Below are 17,940 nucleotides of genomic sequence, written 5' to 3'. Positions count from 1 at the left end.
CGCTACTGTGTTGTTTGCATTGGTGCTGCAAGCCACTGACAGCGCAGAAATAGAGCTAAAACCAGATCAAAAGACATGGAATTCGGAATCAGAAAGTCAGCTCAGCCCCAGAGACGGCCCCCTCTCTTTCCCAATATGGTCGCTAGTCGTCATTAGACATTGAATATTTCTTCTCAGCAAACCAGACTTTCAAGACATCAAAAAAAGGCATCACAATGCTGCTTATGATTTAATAATTAAACAAGTTAAAGGGCAAGCCGTGGCTTATGATAAAAGGATTCCGTCACTGAACATTAGGATGTGTGTCCAGACTGGCTTTCTTTTCCTTCAGAGAAGTGTCGAGAGCAAGGAGTTTGTCCTAGTGTCCCAGCCAATACTCCTCCCTCATCCGCATTCACCAAAAACAAACCGATTAATTGGTCATTCATCTCACTGCTCTCTGTGAGAAGTTGCTGGGGCAGATTAGCTGCTGCGTTACTCGACATCACAACATTTCAAAGTAACTCATTGTGTGAAGTGCTTTGAGACGTTCCGACGTGATTAGGAATCGGATCAAATGCAGGGATTATCACGAGCACAATAGCTTACCAACACTACAGGTGGGGCTCTGCCCTGCTGGATCCTCTTCTTTTTATTGTAGATACGTAATAATTTACTTTGTCGTTGACTGAATAGGCAGAACAACTCCAATGAACCTGATCTTAAACTATTGAGGGAAAAAAAGCAAATAATTGAGGGGTTTGGTTTGAAAGTCCGACAACCTGGGGTCTATGTCCTTATTAAGCAATATTGAAGCCGTACTGATCCTTTAATAATCTTTGCATTCATTGTTACCTTGGCTGCTGTTAACCTTTGACTGTGTCAGCCATGGTCAGATGAAAGTTTTCCATCAGGATATGGAGATAATTGCTGAGACAAAGCTGACTAACTGTATCCTGTTTCAGTGGCATCAAGCTTTTATTTACTGGGCTAGAAGGCAGAGGTCACCCCTTCCGTGCCTCCACCATCCAGCCTTCCATTCACTTTTTATTCTGTACTTTCAATTAGAATTCAGTAGTTATTGGAGAGTAGTTCTTACATTGGTAGCTAAGATTTGTCTTCGACTTGAATTTAAACTTAATGGCTTCTGTTAAAAGTGTTGTCTTCTTTGCTGGGGGTGGATAGTTGTAGCTATCTCTCTTCTCCCACCCCCAAAAAAAATCAAAAATATCAAAGAAGTTTATAGTCCAGTGAAAATAAGTGACTTTGGCATGAATTAAAGTGAAGCCATTTTCGTTGGTGGCCCTTGTGTAAAAATCACACCCTCATGTATGCTGGTCACAGAAAGTTGCATCAGGAGGTGACCCACCCAATCCATTTTCTACACTAGCCGTGTAGAAAATGTTGGTGGCCTTTCAGTTAGTGTAAACCGTGGATCCCAATTTAGTGGGGGTGCTAAAAATTGATCAAGAGCACACTCTCCCCTTGTTCATTTGTTCATTTGTTCATTTTCTTCTTCCCCTCATATTTGTTTTTTTTCTCTCTTTCACTCGGTCTGACTGTGTTTTCTCATTCTCTGGCTCGTGTTCTTTCTCTGGCTCAATCCAATTCTGGCTCTCCCTTTGTTGTGGTGCCGCAAAGTTTTGATGCTTTTGAAGCTGTGTTTGAATTGCATGACCCATGTCTGCAAACTCGCAGCTGCCTCTCATCCTCCTGGGCTTGTTTTTGAACAGCTGACAGCGGGACTGGCTATAATTTAACCAAACTCTGTGCAGTTTCTGACCAGCCGTTGAGGAGCTGATCAGACTGTGGAGAAAGGACTTGGTTGGACCGGTATTGCTAGATGAGATGCAAACAACTCTTCTATTTGCACCACGGAAACAATAATAATCCTTGCATTTGATATAGCACCTTATCGCGTCTTCGACACGTCTCAAAGCGCTTCACAGAATATTCTGTAAAGTGAATTGACTGTATATTTTGTGGGCAAAAAACGGCAGCCAATGTGCTTGAAACGAGTGGAGTGTTCAATAGACTGTAGTTATTGTATCTTTTGTGAGATGTGTGTATAAAACACGAGGCTGGGTTATCAGGAGGGGACTTTTCCTGGCACTATTGCAAGGTGGGAATGTCTATTGCCACAACACAAGAGATGCAGATAATTAAAACGGCAAATAGTCTATTGGATCTCATCCTACCAGAATATCTGCCTGATTGTCTTCCCATTACATTATGAAGCTGTTTATTAAAACAGTCCAGTTTCCTGGTGGCTGCACCTTACTTCTAGTTAATTACCTTCTGTAGAGAAATACTTCTGCGAAATTGGCCTTCACTTGTGTTCGCTTGTCCTCTGAAAGTGTTGTTTCTGGTTTTATTTTACCAATCCAATTTAGCATCTTTTAATAATAATAATCCTTGCATTTGATATAGCGCTTTTCACGTCTTCTAAACGTCCCAAAGCGCTTCACAGAATATACTGTAAAGTGAATTGACTGTATATTTGTGGGCGAACGCGGCAGCCAATTGCGCACAGCAATGTCCCACAAAACAGTCGTGGATTGAAAATGACCAATTTATTATTGTTTTTGGTTTTGGAGGGATTATTATCAGGCTGTGTGTGGAGTAAGGAAACTTGCCCAAGGTTTCGCCCTCTGCCTGGAATTGAACTCAGGTCTCTCACTTGCAAAGCGAGTGCTCTAACCACTGAGCTACAGGACTCCAACCCCCTCTCGTCAGCTCAGGTCCATCGTGGCCGTGCCGGTTGATTCAACTCCTCTTATGATCAATGGGCATGCAACAACAACTTGCATTTATATAGCGACCTTCAAGCGGGGTAGCGTCCCGGAGTGCTTAAATGCAGTGGTGTGCTGGCGATGCAGTGGTGGGCATGCAGCATTTGCTAGCAGTGGTGAACCTTGCACGGTGAGTTGTAAGAATTACAAGGATTCTGAACATAGTCCCTTTCTGGATTAGAACTTTGTTTAGTTGCCAGTCCATTATATATTTAAGCCTTGCATGATTCTAAAACATCTTTCTCCTGGATGACTGCAGCCTTCACCAAGAACAGCATCCGGAGCGATGCTCTCCAACTTTCTTTTCAAAAAATGGCCTGTTTGTTTAGATTGAAGGATCAAAATGCAACTTTGTGTATATTTCCTGCCATTTATCAAGTTCATAAATGCTGGTCCAGTGGAAGGAACTATTTATTTGTATGAACTAGACTGAATGATCGATGTCCAAAACAGCTTAAAGCAGGCAAATAGTTTGCACAACATCAATGGCTTCAGATGGTTTTATTAAAAACTGTTGTTGGGTTGCGTGCCAGAACCTCTGGGTACTTGTACGGAGCACAGTCATTGTGTACTCCGGTTGATGAGAAGTTTTGTTTTTGTGAAGAGCAGCACCTGTCGGTGGCTTTTGTCATCGGCTCCTTTTCATCCGAAATAAATGCGGGGTTTGAAGCTGTGTGTACAGCTGTCACTCTTACACTAATGAGTGATGGGATTTCTGAATCTCCCCCCATCCCCACACACTCCTTCCTCCCAATATCTTCCCCTTTGGGAGCATTGAGAGATTCACTCAATGACCTATCTACTGGGACGGAAGGAAAAGAACATACAGGAACTTCAGCACGAGAAGCAATGCATTTTCCAAATGCTTTTCTTCCTTACATTCATTAGAAGCATTTGGATCCATAATAAGCCATCAATGCATTTGATTTTTTTTGAAAAAAAAGCTTTCTGTGACTGCACGAAATGCGGATCTTTCACCAGGGCGCTCCTAAGTGTTATCAGTGTTGCTCTTGGCGCAAATGGAGTTTGCAGGCCTTTTTTGACGCACTGGTCACAGAGCTCAGTGACCAATCTGAATACGCTGGTGGTCAATCTGAAAGATGATGCTGTCATCACCAGCTGCTTCTGTTGATGGATTTTTCTCCCCAGTGTTTCTCCCTGTGGCTCGGGTTGGGGTATCGCGATTGTCTTATCTGCTGCCCAATCTCTGGTGTGCAGGATGTTTGATGACTGCTCTTAACCAGAAACAGGACAATAGACTCCAGCAACTGTGAGATCACAAGTGGCTTTGAAACCAAATAGCCCAGAGATGACTTCTTTGTAGCAAGATAGAACAGTCTAGTGTTTCAACAAGTAACTCTCTAATAGCAAATACTGCATCAGATAAAACATTTCAGCTGGATCACAGGCACGGAGCAAAAAAGGGTTGAGCATCACCTGTGGCCCTCTGCACATTCGGCCAAGATTATCTGTTTGTTTGTTTAGCTGGACTTTAGCTGTGACTTTTACCACAGTGTTTGTACTAATAGTAATCCCTGCATTTTACGTAGTGCCTTGTCACATCGTTCTGGCATCTCAAAGTTCTTCGCAGAATATATTGTAAAATGGATTCATTGTGTTTTTGTGCCGTATTTTGTGGGTGAAACGCGTCAGCCAATTTGCACGCAGCAGTGTCCCACAAACAGTTGTGGATTGAGTAATCACATTTTTTTGTTACAAATATTAAAGGGATCGTTTTCTCACCATCACTAACGTTCCCAAACTAAACAATTACAGAGAATTAGAATTAACTTTCATGTAATTTTTTTCTCTTCCTCTCTCTTCCCTGCCAAATGGTGAGTGAGTGCTGATATCTGGAGAGAAAGTGGTTGGGAGGAGCCCAGTTGTGGAAGAAAGCTGAATAAGCATCTTCAGGTCACTGCTGACACTGGCGCTAAAACTGACTTGTCTGGTTCCAATGCAAAGATGTTAATTCAATTTCCTCTTCATATGTGCTGCTTAGCAGCTTCCCGATAATGATATCAGTATCCATGGATTAAACAGATTCAATGGGAAAAGAAGCAGAAAAATGTATAAAGTTTATCCCCATGATGTTAAAAATAGTGAAAATGAGCATGTTGATCACTGGAACTTGATCTCTCACTTGAAGCAGTTTTCAAATGAATTTTAAATTTAGGCACATTTCTCAAAACCCTAACCTCGGTGTGTGATTTGGTGCTTTCTGTTACCATCTATCTATCCATCTATCCATCTATCCATCTATCCATCCATCCATCCATCCATCCATCCATCCATCCATCCATCCATCTATCTATCTTTTCTCCATGTCGTTATCCATCACATTGAATGGGAACACTGAGAATGTGGACAATCTATCCAGCTGGAGTAGGATTCAGCCACTGTGATAGCACGAAGGAAGCAATGGCAATACTGTACTGTGAAGTTTTATAAAGAAAGTGGGAAGAGTTTTAAAATGCAGTGCCCGGTGCTGGGGGTGGAATTTGTGCTATTGTCCAAAATCCAAAACCTTGTTGTCTGAATTGAAGCTTTATAGGCATGAGCCAACTATTTTGTCTTTCGATTCCTCTTAAACCAATAACATCAGTGTTGGGACCTTTACCCTGCTATTGCACAAGCTGGCGAACTCTCGCTTTCAGCCGTGAGCATTGTTGACATAAATTATTTGACCCAGAAAGATGTTATCCTGATTACTATAGCATAGGTGCAGGGGTGAATGAGTGTGGCTTAGTCACTAATCACCCCACCTCATGTGGGACGAGGACAGAGCAGTGCTTTGAATATCTTTAGAAGGCAGTCGTTAGGTGGAACTCAACTGGCCTTAAATATACCTCTCTTTTTCTTTTTCTCTCTTTTTCTTTCCCATTTTCTCTCTCTCTACTTTCCAGCACCTTGGGACATCCTCCCGACATGAAAGGTGCTTTACAAATGTAATTTTCTCTTAACTGTCCTCCCACCTTCCCTTTACCTTTTTCTCTCATGCTCTCTCGTCTTTCCTCTCTTGAAACTTACCCATGGCTGTGGTGGATAAAACACTACACCTAAGCTGGGTAATCTGCCTTTCTTCCTGATCAGAGAACAGCTATGCCATTTTGAAGGTCCCAGCAGCGATTATCCATGCTGCCTGGCCATTAAGATGAGCAAAGTTTTAGTTTATGAAAAGCAGATGTTTTCCGTCACATATTTTTCTCTGTAATGATTTTCTAACAAGTGTAATCCCGGTGTTTAAAAGACTTGTTTTTTCAGTTGTGATGTTTTGGGGCGTGATTGAAGACATTTCAGTTCATAGTTTAACAAACAATATATAAATGCAGCGATCCATGCAAACAGTGCATTTTAGTTATAATGATGCTTTATAATTAAATGGCAAAGTGAAAGGAGGAAAGTTGATTGAAGCCAAGCCTTTCCTAACATCGTTAGCAGATACAGGAGCTTGAGATGTAACTACTGAGCTGTGGCAGTGAAACTCATTATGAAATTATTGCACCCCCTCCTCCCATTAATAAACTTGTTAAAGCTTTACTACATACAATACTATATCTACCTGTCCTTAAATAATGTAACAAATGGTACGAAAAGACGCACAATTGTTTTGTTTACTTTCTGATTGTGAATATTGAGTACATTTTGTAGTGTTAAGTGTCCCCTGTGGAGTATTGGGAGATGTACAGAAAACCTATGTGTGACTGTAGTGGCCAGCAAAGGATGAAAGCACGGCAGGTCAGAGGGTTCCATTCAAACACCTGGCATTTATTTCAGTTTTAAAATGAAATTTGAGATTTTCCAAATGCAGAGAAGTCATTGCAAAAAGCCTGTGCCACTTGAGCTGTTTAGTGGACAGACTTGTGTATCTACTGTGTAAACAAACTCGGACATGGTGGGTTACCTGCTCCCTTGTCTCTGTAGAACCAGATGGTGAAGGAGTTGGAGACCCGTGTGCAGCAGCTGACTGTGGAGGCTGAGAGCAACATGCTGGTGCGGCAGAAACTGATGCAGGACAAGGGGGAGTTGGAGCAGCGCTGCCACAGGCTGTCCTCGGAGTTACAGGACGTCAAGTCAAGGTATAGAGTGACCACAGTAAAGGCCAGAACTGGTTTCCTCTCTGAGGCCAAGATAAACTAAGACAGTTTGAGTTTCGAGGGGGTGTACATCCAGAATCTGAGGTGCATGTGCCCCGGGCACATAGGGGAAAGAGGGAATCGTGTGTCTAGGGGAGGAGGGGAGGATTGAACAGTGGAGGTGGATGAATGCTCTGTAGTTTTTGCTGGGTTACCTCTGGGATCCCCAAGCAGGACTTTCTCTGGAAAATAATGTGTGGGGTGAGGACCACAAGAGGGAAGTTTTTGCCTTGTCTGGAGGAGCAGCTTTAATGGACCAAATTACCTTTTTCTTATCTTATAATTTGAACGGAGCTGTCATGAAATTGCCCCTCAGGTGCTGAGCGAGTTGGAAACTCTCGGGAGAAAGTTCCACTACAAATACACAGTTGCTGCCCTTCGCAGAAACTTGGGAAAGCACTTTAATATGTTCTCAACTTTGATAGGGGCTATATCAAATGCAAGGGTTATTGTTGTAATTTGGCTGTGTCCATGGACAATCACAGATTCTCCGATCATAATGGACGCTTCAAGTTCACTGGTGTCTTTAACTTTCTGAGTATAAACATCCCTTACAGGATGGAAAGTACACACGTTGGGTTAGAATTTGCATGTTTTTGTACAGTGCTCTGAGACATTATTACCCTATGTGAAGGATAGTATATTAAATGTAAGTTGGTGTATAAGTGTCAGTATTAAGAAAATACTTAAATTGAGACTGCGAATTGGTTGAAATTCTGCTAGATATTCTGTAATATTGCAATGTGGCCTGACGCAAAACAGTCTTAATTGGAACAGTATGAAGAACGTAAGAAATACAGTTTCATTTATACTTTAAATGAAAGTCCTACTAAATATGGTTCTGTTTTTTTGTACAATGCAAAAATGCAACAGCAATGGCCCAAGAGAAAAGATGCTGAGGCCTAAGGAGGATTTGCTCGGTTCAGGTTTTGATGGTTTATGGATTCTTCCTCTATGTTTGCTTCGTGGACAGTTACAACATGTCTAAACGGGCAACGTTCAATGTTTTAAAATGTTCTGCAGCGACAGAATAACGCACAACAAAGTACAGCGAATCTACTGGAGAAATGCGATGATATGTTTACACGTAAACATTTGCACCAGTGGGTAGCACATTATTTCCCCAAAATACATGTTTTAAAGCGTACATTTAAAGAAAAATGTAAATAGTGAAACTTCAGAGTCCAAAATAATGTAAATAAATTGCTTAAGAATGCACAGCAAACCCCCGACCAAAATGACTAGTTCTGACAAGCTGACAACATCTGACCTTTCGGTGACATCCACCATCAGTGCAATTGGATAGACCTTCTCCTGCTGGCAATGGTACACTGTCATTCCGAACAAGACCATAAAAACATTACCAGCAGATGGAATAATTACAATATACAGGGACTAAAATGGTTATTGATGATCGACTGCTCATTGTAACCCAATCACTGCTAATTATCTTATGGCGACCAACGACCCCCACAGTGTGGCGAACACTGTACCTCACCAACGCTGTTTTGTGTAATGATATCCTCTCTCTCTCTTCATGATAAACCCACACTGTGCTTGTTTTTCTACTTTCTCTTCCTCCCTCCTTCCCTCCCTCAGATACGGTGCTCTTCAGAAAGACAAGCAGCATGTGCTGCAGGAACACGAGCAGACCAGGAGACAATTGCAGAGCAAACGTGATTCGGAGGTGAACTACTTGAAGCAAGAACAGGCTCGGTCAGCAGCTAAGGTACATCACAACCAAGTAACCAGGCTCCTCAGCCCCTTCCACCCACCCACACACTCCCCTACCCGGTTTCTCCCCATATCTCCTTTATATGTTTCTTTATAAAATACTTCTTTAATTGCTTTTTCATGTACAGTCTTTCAGACTGACCTCTGGAGTTTTACTGCTAACCATAGTAAAAGATGAACCTTAAGATTGTGCGTTGCCCATGTGCACAAGATACACCAAGACACAGCAGATGATTGAGTGAGTGTGGGTGTGTGCAAGTGTGTGTGAATTGCAATGACAAGCATCCATTCAGTCATTACAATTGTGTGATTTATTTTAACACTAAGTATGGTGCTGTAATCCTTCAATTTGCTTTGTTACTTTCATGTGAAAGATTGCTTTTCAAACTGGTTTCTATTATTCCTCCCCCTCCCCCCCCCCACTACACACATAGGCGGCTGAAGTTATAGAAGATCTGGAACAGAATGTAATCCAATTTAAGAAAGAGATCCAGGAAAGTGAATATCAGAAACATCAGGAGCTGAGGGTGAGTACTGAGCAGGTGGGATGAGAGGCGGGGTGAACTGCTGAAATTCTGCTAGATATTCTGTAACACCTCAATTTGACACGTCCCACATGTTGTATACGATCAATACATAAATCAGAAACCACAGGGTAGTGAGTTTCAGTTAAATTTAACATTGTACTGATTAAGGGAGTTTCATTGGGAATGTCAACCAACAGTCCCCCAGATACAAAGTTGGTCATTCATTTCACAGCTATTTTGTGGGAAGTTGTTGTGCCTCAAATTGGTTGCCGCATATAAAACAAAATGGAATTTCAGGCCTCAGATATTTGTGTGTATGTGTGTGTGAGTGTGTGTGTGTGTGTGTATGTATGTATGTATCCTAATGCAGTTTCACTGGCAGCTAGAGACCCCTGCAGGAAAGTGTGTATAGATGTCGGGTAAGAAGAGGAATGGGCTTGACCTTGATGCTTCGTACAGTTGAACAGCCTCCAAACACTCACCATGTTCCAGCATTGAGGCAGCTCCTTCAGGAGATAAATTAGAAATAAACCACAGATCTGCTTATTGTTTGATTGAGAATTGCTGCACACAGTGAATGCCCCTGATTTTCTTTTTTCAGAATCAAGCAGGAAAATCAGAGCAGGAAAAGCTGCAACTGGAGCAACTGCATGGAAAGCAGGTAATGAAGTAAAGCTGTAAAGTCTATGTTGTGTCAGCCTTGCCGTCGTCTCCCATCAGCCACGTTGGAAGCATGCAGAAGCGTCAGATACAATACCCTGGTGGAAGGTTCGGTATCTTTCATATTTGTCAGTGAAAGGAAAGTTAAATGTGCATTTCTTTTCATGAAAACTGGAGCCTTTTAATTGAAACCCAGAGCATTATCTATTCTGTGACTCATGTGTCACAGTTTGTGTGTTTGTGTTACTGTGTGTATGTGTGTGTCACTGTGTGTATGTGTCTGCGTGTCTCAATGTTCCCGTCACAATGTGTGTGTTTGTATGTATGTGCGTCAATGTGTGTGGGTGTGTGTGCATGTGTGTCACATTGTGTGTGTTGTGTATCCTAATATAGTTACACATTTTATGTCTAACGTTGAATGAAATGTAATAAAACTAAATGTGGTTGTATAATGTCCTGTTGTAACCCACCAAATCAGGCAGACTGGCTTGTATAAGTGCAAGACACACCTGCTTTCTGCTGCTGGCCTGCTGTTTTCCGCCCCAATAAAGCTGTAGTGGACAATGGTGGTGGCCCAGGTTGGAGAACAGTAATTAGAGCAGCTGCAGGGAGCATTCTCCTCCGGGGAAGGGGAAATGATGGGCAGCGGTTCCTGCAAGGTGCTGGAAATGCCACCAGGCACGCAAGCACCTCTGATTTTCGGTCATGTAATAAATGAGATTCAATAGAGGGAGGATGAAAGAAAGGTTTGTCGTTTGTGTTATTAAAGGTATTACATGCACGGACGTCCCATCCACATTGTGTTGGGTGCCGATCTGTTTGTAATGCTGGAGTACTGAAACTTTTAAGTCCGTCCTCTGATGCAATCAGTACACAGCACAAAAATAGATAGCTACAAAGTTTACAAAAGTATTCCTTTAATGTATTGTCTTCTCTTTCGCATTGTGTGTGTGGGGACAACATTTATCAATGAGATGTTTTCAATCACCTTGGCTAGATTCAAGTTTAGACCATTTTGACGCACTACAGTTACTACACTTGGCAGCAATTACCTGTGAAGCACTTTGAGACACTTTGACATTTAGGCGTTATATCAAATCCAGGGATTATTAAAAACAGGCTTTAGAGGTGGAAGAACAGCCTATTATAGCCGCTGTGGTAATGTAGCACACCCCGCCACCCCCCACCCCAACCTGGCAGCCCCCAAGTGAACAAATGCCATCAGCACTAGCCCCGGGGTCTAAATCTGCAGTTCACCAGATCTTGAATTTTGTGGAGACTGAACACTTGCTTGTTGGTGCCTTCTATTCTGACAGAGTTGTTGTTTTAGTGCTAACAACACAATGTCTGAATCAAACACATGTGTTGTATTTCAGATCCAAGCCTTGCGGAACGAGAGTGACAAGGAGCAAGCGGAGGCCTCAAAACAAATTCGCAAGCTGGAAGATGCTCTTCGGTAAAGAACAATTTTCCTCCAATTTGCTTTTCAAAAGCATTTTTTGGAGTACTATTCTCAGTGAATTCTTGTCTTGCTGTGCGCGTGTACTTCTGGGCTGAGTGGAGTTCAGCGGTTAGCCTGTGCCGAGTGAGACTATTAAGGGGTGACTGAAGGCAGAGTAGGATGCAAGTCTTTGCTTAGCTTCTGTTGGAATATTTCACAGCTCAGCCACACGAGTAACTTTTGAAGCTCCTGCATTTGAATTCCATCACTCGTGGTTTGGGAACAATCTGGAGGATTGTGTACTGTGCCCTATGTTCCTTCTGTCTTGTAAACTCTAAGCAATTGGGAGGAAATTAGACCCTGACTAAGCTTACTTAGCCGGTTAGATTCCTGGAAATTACAACATTAGAGGAAGCCATTTGGCTCATCATGTCTGGGCTGGGTCACTCTCAATGAAGGGAAAGAGGAGATCCGTCTTTTATTGCTAAACTGCTGGGATGCCTCTGATCCTGAGCTTGAGACAGTTAGTTCTACCGCGCCTCTCACTGAGAAGGCCACTGCTAGGTGGCTGTGTTGCTATGGGGATTAAATGGTTATGCAAGTTATTGCTCTAGAGTTCTTTCAGCATGGACCATTGGAGGTTGATGGAGGTTTCTGCATTGTGCATAGTGCCAGGTTCTTCAGTTATGCCTGTGTGGGCTCCACAGCATTAAGCAAGAGTCCATTTGTGATCCTGAACGATTGTTCATCATTTTATTAATGTTTCGGGCAAAGTGCTGCATTCGAGATAAAATGGGTTGTAGGATAGAACACAGCAGCACTCTGCTGGAGAGAGTACTTCGCAGGCCATTCTTTCAGTCTGATGATGGGTCTTGCTGGAAACAGGAATGTATCTTTCTATTTGAGATGCTTTCGGTTACGCTTTTGTTGTGTTAAACCATTGATGTCTCGTGACAATCATCTGACAAATCGAGTTTTCAGTGGCTAAGGGGCCATCTGGTTTAATTAGATCATCAAAATGGCTGATTTCAAAACCAGCGCAAAGACCATTGGGGTCAGTGAAAGTGAGCGAATTATAGCGTCTGTCCACTTTCACTCCAGCTACCCTCTGCAGGATTGCCAGCTGTATATACCGTGTGCAAAATGCTTTTTGCCAGTCTTAAAAATAGAAGCAATATTTTTGAAATGCATTTCGTGATCGGATGTAGAGGGGAGTTTGAGGGTTTTAAATTGTATGTAATTACAAAGTGGTTCCATTTAATCCTTTCCCAACAGTAGTCTATACTGTAGTAAATCACTGAAGACAATTTATTTCTGCATTTTTTTTCCAAATGCAGAGGAATATGTGAAAATCATTCAATCTGCATGTCTCCAAAGCTCCCAATTACTTTACAGCGAGTAAGAGTGTTTATTGAATTACCGGTGAGGTACAAAGGTGACATTTGAGAATTGATAGGCCGTGAGGGTTTACGGCTAATCCTAAAAGGGATGAGAAGACCTGTTTCCAGCTAGTAATTTTCGGATTAAATCAGATTTTTAAATTATGTTTTTGAACATCCTAAAGGATTATGAAGGAAAAATGCTTCAGAACTCAGCAAATATTGGGATCCACAGTAAACTGGATCCAGCTTTACTACCCGTTCCCCTCATCACTCGACATTAATTTGAAAATCACACCAGGCGTTCTTGCCAGTGATCAGAACAAGTAAAAAACTTGAACTTGCATTTTCCTGGTGCCTTATCCCGTGACAAAATGTCTCAAACAGCTTTGCAGGTAATCATTGCAGAGTTTATTGACTGATTCTATAGGCAGGCATGGCAGCTAATTTGTGCACATTGCCGTGCTTCCAGTTAACATGGGTCCGTAGGACACCAGTGCTGTAGGTCAGGCAGGTGTTATAATGAGTTTTGTTTATATGATATTGACCAAAAATATTGAAATGGCTTTTATAATTATCCCTCACTTTGGATTATTTTACTTCTGGATTTTGAATGTAAAATGTAACGTAATGAAAAAATAAATGATGTCCATTTCCCCCCTCCACCCCAGTTTACAGGAAAACATAAAAAAAGGCCTGCCTCCAGCATTGACATATATTTAGTTGAAGTGCTTTCACTGATAAATAGCGTTCAGAAATGTAACAGCCAATGGAAGCACTGAAGAGATAATAATAATAATTATAATCCTTGCATTTGATATAGCACCCCATCATGACCTCAAGACATCTCAAAGTGCTTCACAGAATATACTGCAAAGTGTAGTGACTGTACACTTTGTGGGTGAAACTGTGTCATAAGACTGTGGGTGATTCCAAAATTTAGATAGTTCAGGAGTGTTTGTTCACCTGAGGGGAAAGATTTAATGAGGACTGGGCTCAGTCACAGCTACTTTCTTATTGTGTGTGTGTGTGTGTGTGCTTCCCTAACCTGTTTGAATGGGCCAATTTTAGACCACTAACACTTCTCTGCAGTCTCCTTGATCAGTTTGCCAACGGTATCCTTGTCACAACTCTGCATCTGTGCTTCTGGATAGTTGTCTAGAAAGCCTGTCTGAAATCTGCCCTGATTTGCACTTTTGACAACGTTTGCTTCATCGGTGTGCCCTTTCCCACTGAACTATCACTTACAGCAGAAGAACCAGCAGCTCCAATAGCAAAGCTGAGTGATAACTCAGTGAGGCTGTGAGATTAAAGCATCGGAGAAAAAACGTTGGAAGTAAGCAATGCATGTGTCTGTTTGTGGTATATAATTGCAGTGACAGACATCTGCATGCTTCTGCTGTATTGAGACTAATGGATATCTGGGAGTGATTACATAGAGGAATCCAACTGTGGGGTGCAGATGATGTCATGAAACTTTTATACAAACCTGTGCTTGCCTTATATATTTTAAAGTTGAGATCAGAGCAGTCTGGGAGCAGCCGTGCTGTGTTAGATGCTCTCCTCTCTGATCTCATGCCGTGCCCCAGCGCTACTGTAATCGGGGATTCTGCCTGCATCCCTCCAGTCCTCCTTCATGATGTGTCTGCACAGGAGATTCAGCACAAAATGTCTGCTCCCAAGCTGCTTCTAACTGGCAATTTAAAGCATGAATCACAGGAACAATGAAAGACTGAGCAAGACGCCAGTTGGTGACCAAGATTTCTTTTCATAACACTAAGAATCATGCAGCAGTTCACATGAATGTACTTCCTCTACAGCTTCTTGTTTTTGCCAGAACTGAATGTTTCCAGCTCCTCTTCAAAACATGTTTTGAACTCCTGAATCCATTTTGATGCAAACTGATTTCAGCCAGAGGCAGCCCTGCAGTGGGTACTTGACAGTGAGTGGCTGAAAGCAGAAATAAGTATGCTTGAAAAATATACAGCTGTTCCTTATTGTATATGGCCTATCAGCATCTGAAACCTATTTAAGCAATAACAGTCACAGTTTCCATAGTCTATCGCGAGGCATTCTGTTTGCCCTTTCCTGCATGCTGGCTGACCTTCCCTCCAGGGGGCAGAATGTGAAGTAGGAACAGAGGACAGAAATATGCAGGAATCGTATTTAATGGTCTCACAAAAGCCGAGAAAAGGGAATGGTATTTTAGTTACGCAGCTGAATCCAGCTTAGCGAAACCTAAAATAAACGTTTATGCCAGATCAAGAATTTTTGGATTTGAAGCCTCTGGGAATTTATTTAGGGGGGGGAGGAATTATGTTAAAGATCTGAAATTTTATGAGATGTTGGGAATATTAAAAGTAAATAATTTCCAAGCGAGCCCACTGGTGCAGGAGGGCCTGGCGTGCTCTGTCACAGAGTAGGTTCAAGTTTCTGCAATCTCTGCCGAGTCCTGGCTCAGTTGGGAATTTGGGGGGTGGGGAACAGAGCATTGAGGAACCGTGGAAACTTTTCGAGGTTGAGTTGAACCGCAAGGCTTTGTGCCTCCTCCCTCCCCAGCAAGCAGTTCAGAGTGACATTCGTGGAGATCTGGAGACAAAATCTTGCGTGTCTTTCACATCAAAGGATCATCTCAAATCTGTGAATTCCCCTTTCCTCTTCTCTCCAGTTCTAGTCCAGGGATGGTAACATTCCTATGACTACAACAACTCACATTTATACAGCACCTTTCACCAAAGAGATGTTCGTTTTGAAGCACTTTACAAAGTAAGAATGATTAGAAGTGAAATGAATGTATGGGAGTGAGTCCAGTGGCTGATTTGCACCCAGCGATGTTCTACAAACCACCTATGGGATGAGTGGCCAGTTGATCTGAATCCTTTAATGTCCCACTTGAGTCACAAGGCCGATGGAACGTTAATGGGAAAAGGGATGATGAGCTGGAAATAAATAATAAGTTTATATTTGATGTTTTTTTAGATTACATAACTGTCTGCTTAGTCAGGCCTTGTAAGACGGCAACTGTCTAAAGAATAGGTTCAATGGCATTTTTTGAAAGATAGTAATTGCTAATTACCCTCTTGTCGAGTAAATGAGAAATACCATACATTTTACTGTCTAAATACTTACATCTCACACCATGATAACAGGTTACTGCTAATGACCAATGAATGTTTCTCAGTGCAGCTGAGCTGACCCACAGTTGTCACAAGCTATTTCTCCACCTTAATGTATAGGTGGCAGCTTCCTCCATCAACCTGTTGCAAAACCGTACCTCCTGAGAGCCATCTGTTGCGAGAATTTTGATGGTTTTTCAGCACATGTCAATTTCAGGAGCGCAAGGTTTGTGTGCTCTGACCACAGATCTCTACTCTCCACCCCAGGCTCCTGTCAATCACTGAGCCAGAACCCACTGTCATTAGCGTGAGAACACAAAGAGCGCTTTTCTGCAGGGGACCCCGCTTTAGAAATCCATTAGCATCATAATGAACAGCGCTGGGTATGAAAAATTGTTTCAACAAGTGAGATTTTTTAATTATTGACTTTTAAATGAAGCGTGTGCTCATCCCGTTGCAGGGTATTTTCGAGTTTGAGAATATAAGTTTTTCTATTTGCCGTCCAGGACCTACACCATGTACTCCCAGGTCAAACAGGACGCAGGTCAGGTTGAGTGTAAAGCTTTCTCTACTCTGCTAAATCTAAAAAAATGAATCCAAGATTGGCCTAGATTAGGGATGTAGCATACCCACCCAATCTTGTGGTTATTGATGGAAAATGAAAGTTACATATAATTAGTATCAGTGACCACTATTTTATTTGAACTAGTTCTATGATCTTGCCAAAATATAAACAAGAAATTGCCCTTCCGTAACCACTTCAGTGAATTACTCCTTTGGGGGTTGGTGCATTGTTTTATGCTTTTAAAGGCAGTAAATATTTCCATTTGATATTCGTTAGCTTGTTTATTTGTTAGTTCCCTTTTGAAGTCTTCACACTATTCCTTTCCTTCACTGTTTGAAAAATGGTAACATTAGATCTCTGCAGATCCTTCCTGCTCTCTCCTCCCCCTTCATACAATTTTAAGACAAGATCAATTGCCTTCTCTGTTTTTTTTCCGATTGATTTTTACTGCTAACTGCAGCCAAACTGTGTCATCTGAAATCAGATTTTTATGAACTTAGATCCTCAGGAGCTGCTCTTGTTTACTTTATGTGAATCTGTGAATAAAAGCACACCAGTTTCATTATTATACTGAAGGACTTTTAACCACAAAATATAAGGGGAATAATTGTAGACCGAGGAAGTGTGCATGCCAAGCTTGAAGTCATTTCAACCTGTTTTCAAACAGCCTTAATATTTTTATCTCCATGTACTGACAAATGAGTATTATTGCAGAGATGGGCTAGTCTATGTGAATATTCACATATTATTCATGTTTTATTAATATGGAGTGACATTCAACCAATTTACTAAACTTAGTAATTTACCGCAACAACTTGCATTTATATAGTGGCTTTCACTTAGGATAATATCTTGGAGCACTTTACAATGACAGGGTCAGATGCCGAGCAAGAGAGAGGGGAAGGGGAGGTGACCATAGGCGCGCTCTGGAATCGAGTAGAAGTGGAAAAGTAGATTGGGAGTCATCCGCATGCACACATGTGGAAGGTAACTCCATGCCTGCAGATGATGTCGCTAAGAGAGAGCATCTGGATGAGGAAAAGGAGGAGCCAAGGATAGAACCCTGAATTGCTCTACAGGTGACTGTGCAAAGGTGGGAGAAGAAACTGCTAGAGGAGATGAAGTGGAGACGGTGGGTCAAGTAGGATTGAAACCAGGAGAGTGCAGTTCCAAGGAGGTGGATGAGGGAGGAATGACAATCGAGTGGTCAGCAGCAGGCAGAGAGGTCAAGTCTTTGAATTTTGGCAGTGATATAGCAAATGGACTCTTGACAGTAACCAGCATTCTCTAAATAGTTCTGTCTTTTAGACTGATTGATCCTGAGATAAAGGTTGTTAAAGCTGGTGTTGACAAAATATTGACAGAAAATTGGAATTTTGAGGCAATCTGTAGGCTTCAATCACTTCTTTAAAAAAGGTGTAAGTAATGACTATTTCCAGTCAGTCTTGTACCCCTGCTCAGCACTTCTTATTATCACAGAGGGTCCTTGGACGTACAATTCTGCCATCTTGAAGGCGTGACTCACCCTCTTTTTTGAAGTGTTCTTGACTCTTTCTTTGGGATCTATGCATTGTGTATTCAATTTGTTGTGGATTGTCCTCAGGGAATGAC

At 42.0% G+C, this 17,940-nt stretch overlaps 1 protein-coding gene across 5 annotated transcripts in view; it reads left to right on the top strand.

Moving 5' to 3' along the window:
- cep112 (centrosomal protein 112) overlaps positions 1-17,940 on the top strand; it is a 111,596-nt gene that overhangs the window by 37,367 nt on the left and 56,289 nt on the right. For all 5 annotated transcript variants that reach the window (XM_042342386.1, XM_042342383.1, XM_042342385.1 and 2 more), the window contains 5 exons: positions 6,696-6,850; positions 8,507-8,636; positions 9,076-9,168; positions 9,770-9,829; positions 11,205-11,284. In XM_042342386.1, coding sequence (XP_042198320.1) covers positions 6,696-6,850; positions 8,507-8,636; positions 9,076-9,168; positions 9,770-9,829; positions 11,205-11,284 — 518 coding nt within the window. The remainder of the gene's footprint in view (positions 1-6,695; positions 6,851-8,506; positions 8,637-9,075; positions 9,169-9,769; positions 9,830-11,204; positions 11,285-17,940) is intronic.

Source organism: Callorhinchus milii, unplaced genomic scaffold (assembly GCF_018977255.1).
Source record: "Callorhinchus milii isolate IMCB2004 unplaced genomic scaffold, IMCB_Cmil_1.0 Scaffold20, whole genome shotgun sequence".
Lineage (NCBI taxonomy): Eukaryota > Metazoa > Chordata > Chondrichthyes > Chimaeriformes > Callorhinchidae > Callorhinchus > Callorhinchus milii.
The sequence above is the reverse complement of the archived record's forward strand: the minus strand, read 5'-3'. Positions and strand labels throughout refer to the sequence as shown.